Below are 15,738 nucleotides of genomic sequence, written 5' to 3'. Positions count from 1 at the left end.
TTTGGAAGACATGAAGATACTTATCTTATGGGAAGCTGATAAGATATTCTCTTCTAGACACCCTCCTTTTGTTTCCCAAAGATCCAGGCACATTCAGGAGTTACACTTTTCTCACTGAACATGTAAACAAATGCACTCTATGGACTTGCAGCCTTTCAAGAGAAAGAAGTAAAGACTCAGTGCGTTGAAATGTAATTTTTAAAATTTCCAGGATATACTAAAGTATATAATTTTCATGGGAATTATAGGTTACCAAAATGGACTAAAAGAAAGTAGAAAAATCTTAACAGAAAGTGCCCCTCCTCCTGCCCAGCACTCCAGCTCTGCCATCAGACAGACCACCGCACAGAGAGAAAAGTAGCCAGCAGCTGAGGGGATCACACAGGTGAAAGAAAGTGCCCCTCCCCCTGCCCAGTGATCTAGCTCAGCAAATGGCCAGAGTGCCACACAAACAGAAAAGGAGTCTGTTTTGAGCTAGGGAGCTGCAGATTGTGGCAAGCTCAGAATACACAGTGCCTGATCCCACCCAGTGGTGGCAGTTGGAAACTGTGAACAGATAATGTCATGAGGGGCCGGCCCAGTGGCACAGCAGTTAAGTGTGCATGTTCCACTTTGGCAGCCCGGGGTTTACCAGTTTGGATCCCGGGTGTGAACATGGCATTGCTTGGCATGCCATGCTGTGGTAAGCGTCCCACATATAACGTGGAGGAAGCTGGGCACAGATGTTAGCTCAGGGCCAGTCTTCCTCAGAATAAAGAGGAGGATTGGCAGCAGTTAGCTCAGGGTTAATCTTCCTAAAAAAAATAAAAGATAATATCACGAGATGGAGACAAAAATCCAGGCCATCAAGCTGTATGAAGATATTAAATCTCAAGAACAGAAGGAAAATGACAAGTACCCAGCAATCAGCCCCAACAGCATGGAAATTCACAACCTAAATGACAGAGAATTCAAAATAACTATCATTAAAAAAATACTCAACGAGTAACTGGAAAATGCAGAAAGGCAGTTCAATGAATTGAGGAACTTCTTCATAAAAGAGATTGAAACTATAAAAAGAACCAATCAGAACTGTGTGGAGATGAAAAACACAATGAATGAGATGAAGAAAAATCTGGATTCCCTAAACAATAGAGCTGATATTATGGAGGATTGAATTACCAACTTAGAGAACAGAAATATAGAAATGTTTCAGATGGAGGAGGAGAGAGAACTGAGATTAAAAAGAAAGGAAGAAATTATCTGAGAAATATCAGACTCAATTAGGAAATGCAGCATAAGGATTATAGGTATTCCAGAGGGATAAGAGAAGGAGAATGGAGCAGAAAGCTTGTTCAAAGAAATAATAGCAGAGAACTTCCCAAACATGAGGAAGGAGTTGGAAATGCAAGTGAAATAAGCCAATATATTTCCTAACTGTATCAATGTAAAAAGACCTTCTCCAAGGCATATATTAGTAAAGCTGGCAAAAGTCAATGACAAAGAGAAAATATTAAGGGAAGCAAGGCAAAAGAAAACAACTAACAAAGGAACCCCTAACAGGCTTTCAGTGGATTTCTCAGCAGAAACCTTACAGGCTAGGAGAAAGTGGAATGATATATTCAAAATTTTGAAAAACAAAAACTTTAAGCCAAGAATGGTCTATCAATCAAAAATATGCTTTAGATATGACAGAGAAATAAAAAGTTTCCCAGATAAACAAAAGCTAAGGGAGTTCATCACCACATGCCATTCCTACAAGAAATCCTCAGTAAGGCCCTCATAGTGGAAAAATAAAAGGAAAGGGGCTACAAAGCCCTGAGCCAGGAGATAAATAGGTAGGCAATAATCAGGAAAATGCAGCTGTCTATTAGAACAGATTAGTAAACACTTAACTATAACATTAAAGATAAAGGGAAGGAAAACACCAAAATAAATATAATCTTGTCATTTTAACACAAACTCACAACACAAGATGGAAAAAGATATGACAATGATAACCTAAAAGGGGAGGAGGAAAGAGATGGAATTGGTTTAGTCTAATGAAATAAAAGGCTATCAAAAATGCACTAGCTCATCTATAAGATATTTCTATAAACCTACTGGTAATCAGTAAACAAATAATTAAAACAGAGACATAAGGAGAAAATCAAGAAAATCATCATAGAAAACTACTTAACCCAATTGGTAATCCAAAATACATGGGACGAGAAAAAAGGGAAATGCAGAAAATAAGCAATGAGAGGGGAGCATTAAGCCCTCATATATCAATAATCACTCTAAATGTAAATGGATTGAATTCTCCAATCAAAAGACAGAGTGGTAGGATGGATTAAAAAACAAGACCCAACAATATGCTGCCTCCAGGAAACACATCTCAGCCCCAAAGACAAACACAGTCTCAGAGTGAAGCAATGGAAGAAGATATCCCATGCTAATGACAAATAAATGACAGCAGATGTTGCCATACTTGTATCAGACAAAGTAGATGTCAAGATAAAACAGGTAAAGAGACACAAAGAGGGGCAGTATATAATGATTAAAGGGACACTCCACCAAGAAGAATTAACATTTATAAATATTTATGCACCCAACACAGGAGTACCAAAGTACATAAAGCAACTGTTAACAAACTTAAAAGGAGATATTACCAACAACACAATAACAGTATGGACCTGAACACTCCTTTTAAATCAATGGATAGATCATCCAGACAAAAATTCAACAAGGAAATAGTGGAATTAAATGAAAAGACCAGATGGACTTTAGAGATATGTATAGAACACTCCATGCAAAAACAGCAGAATACACATTCTTCTCTAGTGCGCATGTAACATTCTCAAGGGTAGACCATATATTGGGAAATAAGGCAAGCCTCAATAAATTTAAGTAGATTGAAATAATATCTAGCATCTTTTCTGACCATAATGCTATGAAACTAGAAATCCACTAGGAGAAAAAAGCTGGGAAAGGGACAAAAATGTGGAAACTAAACAATATGCTACTGAACAACAAATGGATGATTAAAGAAATTAAAGGAGAAATCAAAAAATACTATAGACAAAGGAAAATGAAAATGCATCAGACCAGCTTATACGGGATGCAGCAAAAGTGATCCTAAGATGGAAATTTATAGCAATACAGGCCCATGTTAACAAACAATAAAAATCTCCAATAAGCAACCTTAAACTTCTCCTAACAGAATTAGAAAAAGAAGAACAAATAAAGCCCAAACTCAGTGGGTGGAGGGAAAAAAGAAAAAGTAGAGCAGAAACAAATGATATTGACACAAAAAAGACAGTAGAAAGGATCGATGAATCAAAGAGCTGGTTCTTTGGGAGGATAAACAAAATTGACAAACCTTTAGGGAGACTCACTAAGAAAAAAAGAGAGAAGTCTCAAATAGATAAAATTAGAAATGAAAAAGGAAAAATTACAATGGCTACCACAGAAATACAAAAGATTATAAAAGAATACTTTGGAAACCTATACGCCTACAAATTGGACAGTTTAGAAGAAAGAATAAATTCTTAGACTCTTACAACTTCCCAAAACTGAATCAAGAAGAAATAGAGAATCTGAATAGACAAATCGCAAGTAGAGAGGTTGAAATAGTAATCAAAAACCTCCCCCAAAATAAAAGCACAGGAACAGATGGCTTCTATGGAGAATTCTACCAAACATTCAAAGAAGATTTATTAACTATCCTCAAACTATTCCAAAAAATTGAGGAAGCCAGAACACTTCCTAACACATTCCATGAGGCCAACATCACCCAGATACCAAAAGAAGACAAGGATAACACAAACAAGGAAAATTACATGCCAATAGCACTGATGAGCATAGACGCAAAAATCCTCAACAAAATATTGGCAAACTGAAAACAGCAATACATTAAAAAGATCACACACCATGATCATGTGGGATTCATACCAGAGACACAGGGATGGTTTGACATCTGTAAATCAATCAAGGTGATACACCACATTAACTAAATGAGGAATAAAAACCACACAATAATCTCAACAGACACAGAGAAAGCATTAGACAAGATATAACACCCATTCATGATAAAAACTCTCAATAAAATATATATAGGGGCCGGCCCCATAGCACAGCAGTTAAGTAAACATGTTCAGCTTCAGCAGCCCGGGGTTTGCCTGTTCAGATCCCAGGTGAAGACATGGCACTGCTTGGCAAGCCATGCTGTGGTAGGCTTCCCATGTATCAAGTAGAGGAAGATGGGCATGGATGTTAGCTCAGGGCCAGCCTTCCTCAGCAAAAAGAGGAGGATTGGCAGCAGTTAGCTCAGGGCTAATCTTCCTCAAAAAAAAATGTTTATAGAAGGAGAGTAACTCAACATATTAAAGGCCGTATATGACAAACCCACAGCCAACATCATACTCAATGGAGAAAAAATGAAAGCCATCCCTCTGAAAACAGGAACAAGACAAGTGTGGCCACTCTCACCACTCTTCTTCAACATAGTATTGGAGGTTTGGGCCAGAGCAATTAGGCAAGAAAAAGAAATAAAAGGAATCCAAATAGGCAATGAAGAAGTGGAACTCTCACTATTTGCAGATTAGATGATTTTATATGTAGAAAACCCTAAAGAATCCATTGGAAAATTATGATAAATAATCAACAACTACATCAAAGTTGCAGGGTGCAAAGTCACCTTACAAAAATCAGTAGTATTTCTATATTCTGATAATGAACTAACAGAAGAGAACTCAAAGATACAATCCCATTTAGAATTGAATCAAAAGAATAACACGCTAAGGAAGAAATTTAACCAAGGAAGTGAAAGATCTGTTCACTGAATCATAAGCCATTGACGAAAGAAATTGAAGAAGATATATATAAATACAAAGATATTCTATGCTCATGGATTGTAAGAATTAATATTGTAAAATGTACATACTACCCAAGGAGATCTACAGATTCAATGCAATCCCTATCCAAATTCCAATAACATCTTTCACAGAATTAGAAAAAGCAATTGAGAGAAAGAAAAATAAATTCGGAGGCATCATACTTATGATTTCAACCTTTATACTACAAAGCTTTAATAATCAAAACAGTATAGTCTGGCATAAAAACAGACATACAGATAAATGGAACATAATCAAGAGCTCATAAATAAATCCATGCATATACAGGCAATTAATTTACAACAAAGAAGCCAAGAATGTACAATGGGAAAGGGATACTCTCTTCAATAAATGATACTGGAAAAACTAGATAACTAGATGCATAATAATGAAATCAGACCCCTGTCTTACACAGCTCAGAAAAATTATTTGAAATGGATTAAATATTTAAACATAAGACCTGAAACAATAAAACTCCTAGGAGAAAAAGTCATGGAAAATCTCCTCAACATTGGCCTTGTCAATAATTTTTTGGATATGACACCAAAAGCACAAGCAACAAAAGAAAAACTTAATAAATGAAACTACATCAAACTGAAAGCTTCTGCACAGCAAAAGAGACAATCAAAACATGAGAAGACAACCTACAGAATGGGAGAAATTATTTGCAAATTATGTATCTGATAAGCTGTTAGTATCCAAAACACATAAAGAACTGATAAACTCAATACCAAAAAACACACAATCCGATTTAAAAATGGGCATAGGAACTGAATAGATATTTTTTTAAACAAGGTATTCAAATGGCCAATAGGTACATGAAAATGTGCTCAACATCACTAAGCATGAGAGAAATGCAATTCAAAACCACAGTGAGATATCAGTTCACACCTGTTAGAATGGCTATCATCAAAAAGACAAAAGATAAGTGTTGGTGAGGATGTGGAGGAAAGAAAATCCTTGTGCACTGCTGCTGGAAATATACATTGGTACAACCACTGTGGAAAACAGTAGAGAGGTTCCTCAAAAGATTTAAAATAAGACTACCATATGAACCAGCAATACCATCTCTGGATATATACCAAAAGGAAATGAAATTAAGGTCTTGAAGAAGTATCAGCACTTCTATGTTCATTGCAGCATTATTCACAACATTCAAGATATGAAAGCAATCTCAGTGTCCACCAATGGATGGATGGATAAAGAAGGTGTGGTCAGTCACAAAAAATAGAAAGTCCTGCCATTTGCAACAACACAGATGGACCTTGAGGGCATTATGCTAAGTGAACTAAGTCAAACAAAGACAAATATTCTATGATCTCATATATATATGGAACCTAAAAATCTGATCTCATAGAAACAGAGTAGAATGAATGTAGGTTACCAGGTGTTGGGGATGGGGAGAAGTAAGGAGATGTTGGTTAAACTGTACAAATTCCCAGCTATAAGATGAATAAGTTTTGGATCTAATGTAAAGATGGTGATTATAGTTAACAATATGGTAACAATACTTGAAAGTTTAAAAGAGAGTATGATCTCACTACCAAAAAGAATGAGTAATTATGTGAGGTGATGAAAGTGTTCGCTAACACTAAGATGATAAGCATTTTGCAATTATAAATGTATCAAATCAACACATTATATGCCTTAAACACACTCAATGATATATGTCAATTAAATCTCAGTAAAGCTGGGTTGGGGGAGGAATTACCCATCTCAAACACATAACCTGCATCATGCACTTTTTAATCTGTGTAGGCTAGTTCACAGTACTAAAACAAAATGGAAAAGCAAGTAAATCCAAACCCATCAGCATTCTGCAAACAGTGGAAGTTCATTTTATATAAGATCACATCATTCAATAAATTCAGGTAATCTTAAGTAACTATTATGATTTTGTAGACAGCTTTACTAACATACTTATCTAGATGTATCCAAATTGAGAGTTTCCATTTGAGTAGAGTGTTGGAAAAAAGGAAAAACGTGCATTCCCCAAACATCATCTAAGTCTTGTTTCTCTACATGCAGAGACTTAGAGCAACATCATGAGACTATAATCATTCTGCATATAATTAGAAACTAGACTGGTAGCAAAGGATTTGAGGTGCAGTTTTTTTTTTGAGATTTTTGACAATCAAAATGAAACTGATTTGTATATACTGTCCTCTGAGCCTTACAAGCAATGAAAACTGGACCCTTTTTCTCTCTCAGGTGCAGTATTTGGCATGTTTTAACAAAGTTCTTATTGAGCTATGGATAAACAGATAGATTTCTTCTACTGCCTCTAAAGAATTTGGATATCAATCAAAATGTGTCTGTCTGTGTATGCGTGAATGTGTGTTTACACATGTGAATGTTTCAGTAACTTCTTAATAACTCCCTTTGAAACTTCATCACCAACAACAGAATCAGGCACTGAATTCCACTTCCTTGTCCAATATTATTCCCTTTGCAATTCTCACATTAAGCCTGAGGCTGAGGGATTTGCACGTAAGATAGGGACACAGAGGAAGTTCTTGAAGATGTGATTCTTTGAATCTGCCCTTTCTTTCCTGAAAGGAGAATAAAGACACTAAGATATTTAGTCTTCCAAGAGGCTCTGCCTTCAGAAACAATATTTTCAAGAATTAACGTCACTAGTGTCACTAGTGTTTTATTCTGGTCTGTACCTGATGACATACAATTTGTAGTTGGAGTTTCAGGATCAAAGGTATTAGGTAAAGATGTTAAGATTTAGCTAAGGTTAAAGTTATCGATAGTGACATTGAGATGTTGTTATTGATTATACAAACTATGTATGAATAGTTTGACTTTGATATTTTCCAGGTATACTAAATGCTTCAGAGCCAAGATGATCTTCTCAGTGACAGAAACAACAAAGGTGGGTGTTAACTATTGGAAGAGAGGTGATATGTTAAGAGGGATTCAGAAATGTGGTCCACTCAGTGTGAGAGAAGGCATCATTCGTTTGCTGTCATCATTTGAGTTGCTTCTTGATGAGATAGTCTCAGACTAAGCTCCACATAAATTGGGTTTCCAGAACCCCTTTCTGAAAAATTCTTATCTTCAGACAGACTTTACCAAATTTTCTTTTCTTTGTTTTGTTTCTCTGAGAAAGATTATCACTGAGCTAACATCTGCTGCCAATCCTCCTCTCTTATGCTGAGGAAGATTGGCCCTGAGCTACTATCTGTGCCCGTCTTTCTCTATTTTTCCTATGTGGGACGCCTGCCACAGCATAGCTTGATGAGCAGTGCATAGGTCCGTGTCCAGGATCCGAACCAGTGAACCTGGGGCCACCAAAGCAGTGCATGCAAACTTAACCACACGGCTATCAGGCGCACCCCAAAATATTCTTGTTATACAAAATGAGACCCTATATACATAAGATTGAAGAGGCAAACAAAACAATGTTTTTTCCATCCTATTTCTATCTTTTCCTTAACTTCAGTCAAACATAGATTCACACTATATTCCATCTGAAAAACAGGAATAACATTAATACTTTCTAAAGGATAGTGGTGAAAATTCAATGTCAACATTTCATAACTCTTCACACACAGTAAACACTCAAAAAATAGCAGCTTTTATTACTGATAGAAATCATTATATCTCTTAGCATAGTTCCTATCCCAACCAAATCAATCTCTACTTTTCTCTTGACATTTTACATTTTATCATGCATTATGTTCATCAATTTATACAAATCATTCACTTTCGCTAAGCTGCAAACACTTTGACAATGTGGTCCCATTTGTTCATATACATTTGAACATTGCAATAAATGTTGACTTGCTAAGTATAAGGTGGAATAAGTAATAATTATAAAATTTCCTAAGAATGACCAATAACAGCTTATAAAAAATAGGTATTATTCTAAACATATCTACATCTCTCCCTCCTGTGTGAACCCTCTACTCTCTTAGCTTTGATCCACACAGAGAAAGAGGCAGAAGAGAGTGTGGTTGATAGAGTATGGATGACCTTTCAAAAGTGGGTCACTATCTTTATTCTCTCCCCCACACTCAAGCAAGGATCACAACAGTTACGTGAGATGAATAAGTTCTAGAGAATTGCTGTGCAGCACTGTGGCTATACTGTATTGGCACCCAAAAATTTGTTAAGAGGGCAGCTCTCATGTTTAAGTGTTATCACAATAAAAGAAATTAAAGATATTCTTTGATATTTGTATTTATATATTGTTTCAATGTGTTTCTTAAAAATAAATTTTAAATATTTAAAAATAATTAATAAAAATTCTGATTCGTATAAGGTAATGACAAAGAAAAGCTACATATATGGAATAACAGGTGGCAATTTTAAGAAATTCAACATAAAACAGCCAACAGTAAGGAAACTGACTCATGCCACAGCAACATTGCAGTAAGAAACAGAATGATACTCTTTTTTTCTTTTTAGCAAGACAAGACCCTGTGGAAGTCAACAGAAAGTTCGCTAATATGAATATTAAACTTTCATACTATGAGTCTACAGTGGCTGGAACCACATTGTACTTATCTTTCTGTTTATGATTCAGACATTTTGGACATTCGATATATTTGGAGGGAAGAAAACAATAGCAAAATTTGAAAACTAAAATAAATTAAATAAAATGTTATGTAAACATCACTGCTGAACATAAAGTTTGTTCTTTTCAAAAATAGTTTTATAAGAACAGAATTATTGAATGACTTTACATGGGATAATTTGATTTGATCACCAAACTGACTGCAATCTTAAAAATTTAGACAAAACAACAAATCACAAACAGCGCAACCACGCGAGGAACATTCTGAATTGTATTCTTAGTGCTTGAGAAGAAAACAAAATAAATAGCCAAGTCTTTTCAAATGAAGAAGCTTGAAACAAGAGAGAGAGAAAGAAGTTGACTCAATGGAGCTAAAAAACTGCACGAGGGTCAAAGAATTTATTTTCCTTGGCCTAACCCAGAATCAAGAACTGAACTGGGTCTTATTTCTTTTCCTACTTTTTGTATATGTGACAACTCTGGTTGGAAACTTTCTCATCATGGTCACTGTGACTTTTGAATCTCGCCTTCACAACCCCATGTATTTTATGCTCCGTAATTTGTCTATTGCCGACATCTGCTTTTCCTCCATCACAGCTCCCAAGGTTCTGGTGGACCTTCTGTCACAGAGAAAGACCATCTCCTTCAATGGCTGCTTTACTCAGATGTTTTTCTTCCACCTCATTGGAGGGGTGGATGCATGTTCATTGTCAGTGGTGGCATTAGATCGCTATGTGGCCATCTCCAAGCCCCTGCACTACGTGACCATCATGAGTAGAGGCCGTTGCATTGGGTTAATAGTGGCCTCGTGGGTGGGGGGCTTTGTCCACTCCATCGTACAGATTGCCCTTTTGCTGCCCCTCCCCTTCTGTGGACCCAATGTTCTTGACACTTTCTACTGTGATGTTCCCCATGTCCTCAAACTCGTCTGTACTGACATTTTTATGCTTGAGCTGCTGATGATTTCCAATAATGGACTGGTCACTACACTGTGGTTTATCTTCCTGTTTGTGTCCTACACAGTCATCCTAATGATGTTGAGGTCTCAGGCTGGGGAGGGCAGGAGGAAAGCCATCTCCACCTGCACCTCACACATCACTGTGGTGACCCTGCACTTTGTGCCCTGCATCTATGTCTATGCCCGGCCCTTCACTGCCCTCCCCACCGATAAGCCCATCTCCGTCACCTTTACTGTCATCTCCCCTCTGCTGAACCCCTTAATCTACACTCTGAGGAACCAGGAGATGAAGTCAGCCATGAGGAGACTGAAGAGAAGATTTCTGCCTTCTGACAAGGTATAGGCTGGTCTCTCACTCCTTCTCATCACCTTTGAATATGTTTGTCCATCAAATAAAATGTATTGACTAAAGGATTTCTAAATAGTTTTTATATTTCTACTAAGATACACATTATTTTCAAAGATTCTGGATCAGGCTGCAATAACAATGTAAAAAGATGGGTTTAATGTTCTAAAACGAAGTAGAGAAATCAAATTGTTAGCTGGAGAGGTGTTCATTGCTTTTGCAATAGGGCCTTGCAAGAAATAAAGGAATCAGAATTGAAATAAACTCAGACAATTTTATCATATTGCAATTATTGTGGGTTTTTTCCCCAGCTCCTTTGTGATGTAATTGACAGATAAAAAAGGCATATGGTGAAGATGTACAACTTGAAATTTTGATATACATATAGATTGTGAAATGAACATTGAGGGAAAATGGGTTAAGGTGGGATATCTCTCTGCTATTTCTTACAACTGCATGGGAATCTCCAGTTGTCTAAATAAAAATATCAATAAGAAAAAGTAAAATATATATATGCTGAGACATTCCAAGTACATAACTTGTTCCCAGGAAGGGAGCTGAGACACATATTAGAAAATAATACAGGGGGCCGGCCCCTTGGCTGGGTGGTTAAGTTCATGCATTCCACTTTAGTGGCCCAGGGTTTTGCCATTGAGGATCCCAGGCATGGACCTAACACCACTCATCAAGCCATGCTGAGGTAGTGTCCCACATAGCAGAGCCAGAAAGACCTGCAACTAGAATATACAACTATGTCCTGGGGTGCTTTGGGGAGAAGAAGAAAAAGAGAGAGAAGATTGGCAACAGATGTTAGCTCAGGTGCCAATCTTTAAAATAAAAAAAAGAAAGAGAGAAAGAAAATAATACAGATTGGGCATTGGATTCTATATGGTCTTTCATAAAGTAATCAAATCTTAAGGAAGTAAACACATTCAAATTAAGTTCCTCCTCTGATTCTATTATGTGATAAACTAAATAACTATTATCTGAAGATTTTTCCATCCAAAGCCCACAATCCAGTGATTGAGAGCAGGTGTCTTGAAGTTAGCACAGCTTGATTTAGAATACAGACCTCAAAAATTATGAGTTCTGTGACCTTGTGCAGGGTCCTTACCCTGACCTTCCTCTGAACCCCACCTTCCTGCTTGCCACCTCCACCACTTTCCCTCAGTGCCCTGGGCTTAGCTTGGGCACAGAACTCATGACCTTGTTTCCAATTCCCTGTCCTCCTTCTTCCTATCTCCCCCAGTAGAATTATGCTTTTATTGTATCCCCAGCATCTATCACAGCAAGCAAAACATAGAAAACACTCATAAAAATTGTTGAATTACAAAACTCAATGAATGAATATCGTCTCTAACTCCTTTCTGCTCCTCAAGTCATTGGAGAATATGGTTAAGAAAACAATTGCTTCATGGTTATTATTCTCTCTTAATATGATGCCCTAAAAAATGACAGAAACCTATGAAGCTACATCAGACTATGCATATACATTCAAAAAAGTTGGCTTGAGGTGGAAAACATTATTCAATATATAAGCTTGGCTTTTATTGTTTACTTTTTATGCTATTTACAGCTGCTGGGAGTTGTGCTTTTTCCTCTCATGTCTGGAGGTAGATCCCAGATGTTAAAATCTTTGAAACTAGAAACATGTTCATGTCTCAGTCCAAATCTCAGTCCAAAAATCAGACATGCAAAGGCCATGAGATGCTGATCTTCCCAGAGATCCAAGAAACAGCAAGGAGGCCTTTGTAAGTGGATGAGAAGAGGAGAGGTGTAGTACTAAAGGTAAGAGATATTATGGGGCCATAGGATGACCATCTTTAGATGATTGTGAGGATTTTGACTTTCACATTAAACAAGATTGGATACATTTGGAGGGCTTGAAAGAGCAGAATAGTGATGCATGCTTTAACAGAATTGCAGGAGCTACTGTTATTAATAGACTGAAGAGGAGTGAGGACAAAAACAAGATGAGGCAATAATCTCATGAAAGAAATAATGAAGACATGATTTAGGGTAGTAATTGTGGAGATGGTGAGTATTTTGAAAAACTTTGAAGGTCAAGCAAGTGGGATTTGCAGATGCATCCAGTGTGGATATTCCGGTTGCGTGTGTATCCTGTGAGAACTGCATCACCCACTTTGTTCACCAGCTCTTTGGGAGCTCCCTCACTCTTGACTAAACAACCTCTTCAGGTCCAAGTGCTGCTTCCAAAGCTTTGTGTCAAACTTCAGGAATCACCCTACGTGCATGAAACTGCCTAAGGAAGTTGCTCAGAATCCTTAAGAATGGACATTTATTTCCCAGTACAAAAACCTCTAAAAGGAAATGTCAGGAGTAATGTCGAATTCTGGCTAAACTGACCTAATAAAATTCTTGCCAAAGTCAGGTCAGGGTGATTAGACATCACTGGGGGGATGGTGGAGGATGAGGAACCTGAACAGAGGGTGATAGGCTATGGAGGATGGGGGATTTTGGCTAAACTGATGAAGCAGGATTTTTGTTAAAATTGGACAATGCAGAGACAAGGATGGGGTTCCAAAAGTCAAAGCCTAGTTGAAAAGTTCAGGGGAGCCTGAATATAGTCAAGGAGAAAATCTTTGTCACCATTAGAAAATTTTAGACACTAGACAAAAAGTGTGTTACTAAGCATATGTGCCTGAATCACAATCACTCCCACTGAAACCACCTCACTATCAGAAGAATTTTTCCACAATCACATCCAACTATAGTCCCTGTGATAATTCTCACTCCAATCCTGGGATCAAGGAATTGGCAAATATGGTGTAGCACTGTCAGACTTTGTGAACAAACCAAGAAAATATTATCTTATGTCTGCCATTTCCCACATAAAGATAAAAGGGAAGCCACTGAAATCACTGGCTTTGAGAGGGGTATTTAACAGAATTTTACGAAGTTGAATGATTCCCAAGATACATGTGAACATTGTTTAAGATGTTGGAAGAGAAGGTTGGAGACTTTAGGTAAGAAATATAACTCTACATGGGTGTGAATGCCTGTGGGGTCTCAGTGTCTATGCATAAGTGTGAGAAAAGAAGAGTGAGAATAATTGAACTCTAGATGTAATTGTTAATATTCATAAATACATTCTGTCTAAAAACAATGTGATAAGTACACAAAGTGCTACATTCCAGGGTGAAACTTCAGTGACAGAAAGCACAGCTAAGAAAGATGAACAAAGAGGATATTGTGAAATGAGAGTCATAGAAATGAGTTCACTTTGGAATTGACGAGAAAGCAACTCTTTCTCTGGAATCCCTTGAATTACACAAAGAAGAGATTTTTCTCAGGCTTATTTCCTGTAGATGGATCTCCTGAGACTGAATTCTACACACATATGTCTTATGTTAAATTAAAACTAGAGAGAAAATAAAATATGTCAAACCTTCAAAAAAACTTGAAAGAATAGTGCAATGAACATCTACATACCTTTCCCTAGATTTACCAAAAAATAAAAATTTATAGCAATGATTTTCCTTCCTATGTCTTTCCATGCCTTCATATTTGTATCCTTTCTTTGCAGCCAAACTTCTGACTCGTGAGCAACTTTTATATATTCAAGTGGTCCCCTAAAGCCAGATCTCCCATTCTGTCCACTCCCACATGCCCCAAACATAAGTGTCACCTCCTCCATGCAGGGTTCTCTGAGCCTTTTGGTGAGTTGTCTGTTTCTCACACATGGCTCATCTGTCTTTACACAGTCTCCATCTCTCCCATATTACTATTAGATTTCAGTTGTTTTTCCACTGGTTTGGATTATATTCTTTTGTCTTGTATAACATAGAACACTGTCAATTTTCTATAAATATTTACTAAATAATTAGATGGATTTAAAAAATAGCAGAAACGTGAAACAGAAGGTATAAGATGTTGTCTGAATTACCAAAGGTAGCTTGTGAACATGGGACCCATTCCTTTCTGACAAAGAAGCCTGACCTGGTGTCGGAGGTACCATCTACCATCTACCATTCTGTGTAGATCATAGTCTATTATTTACATGGCATCCCTCTGGAAGGTTTTCATAACTAGGATGGACCTCCTCAATATCTCCAGTAACTATATTGAATTGATGTTTTCTGGTGATCGTTTCCTCTCTTTAAACTAGTCAGAATTGATGACTCACCTACCATTACGTCAACACACTCCATTTCTTGATGAACCTCCAGTGTTAATGCTGCTCAACATAGTACTAATCATAACAGATAACCAGCAATGTGTGCTGAGACTCTGCATATGTTAATTCACCTAATCCTCATATAACTTCCCTGTGTGGTGGGTATTATTAAAACCCCCATTGTATAGATGAAGAAGTAGAGACTCCGTGAGGTCTCTCACTTACCCACACACAGTGACAAAACCAGGACTTGACCCCAGATGGCTCTCACTGCAGAGAACGACACTCAACTTCTCTGGTCTGCTAAGATGATGTCAGATAATAAGCCCAACCAAGCAAGCATTCTCTTTACTACCATACACTGTCACCACCCTCTTGGCCACTCTCATTGACACTGAAAGAAAAACACTTCAGATTTCTCCCAAGACAGTATGTTCTGATGAAGCTGTTTTAGAATACATGTTCTACGAAATGAAAGGCTCCCATAATAGATTGTCAGTACATTTAAAGAAGCTGTGTGTCTGTGACACTTACTAACCTGGAGTTTTTCTTTAAGGTAAGATAAGTATAAGCACTCGTCATTGGTTAGACAACACTCTAAGTATTCTTGCTTTTGCCTAGATTAATTCATTTAGTCTTTACAAAAGTCACATGAAGGAGATGTTATTGTTTCCAAATACTGATGCAGAGCCTGAGGCCAAAGGGGTAAATTAACTTCTCCCGTAGCACAACCAGTCAGTGCCCAGCTAGGAGCTGAACAGGCTGTGTGATGCCGGAGGCTCCCAAGTTTCTCCCTGTATGCTATGATACCTCTTGGTAGCTTTTTAAATTTTCCAAATTAAGTAGACTTGGGGGACAAAATTGCATTCAGACAAAAGAAAACTTGAAAGGAATGTGTACGAGGTGAAAATAAAT

The 15,738-nt window shown here is 37.3% G+C and overlaps 1 protein-coding gene across 1 annotated transcript; it reads left to right on the top strand.

The window, feature by feature from the left end:
- The first annotated feature begins 7,545 nt into the window (after window positions 1–7,545).
- Window positions 7,546–10,948, top strand: LOC139040479 (olfactory receptor 4D10-like). Its single transcript, XM_070487250.1, has 2 exons — window positions 7,546–7,734; window positions 9,273–10,948. Exon 2 carries the CDS (start codon window positions 9,747–9,749, stop codon window positions 10,680–10,682), a length of 936 nt encoding a protein of 311 aa, XP_070343351.1. The 5' UTR covers window positions 7,546–7,734; window positions 9,273–9,746; the 3' UTR covers window positions 10,683–10,948.
- Window positions 10,949–15,738: the final 4,790 nt, after the last annotated feature.

The sequence above is a fragment of the Equus asinus genome, chromosome 17, assembly GCF_041296235.1.
Source record: "Equus asinus isolate D_3611 breed Donkey chromosome 17, EquAss-T2T_v2, whole genome shotgun sequence".
Lineage (NCBI taxonomy): Eukaryota > Metazoa > Chordata > Mammalia > Perissodactyla > Equidae > Equus > Equus asinus.
The sequence above is the reverse complement of the archived record's forward strand: the minus strand, read 5'-3'. Positions and strand labels throughout refer to the sequence as shown.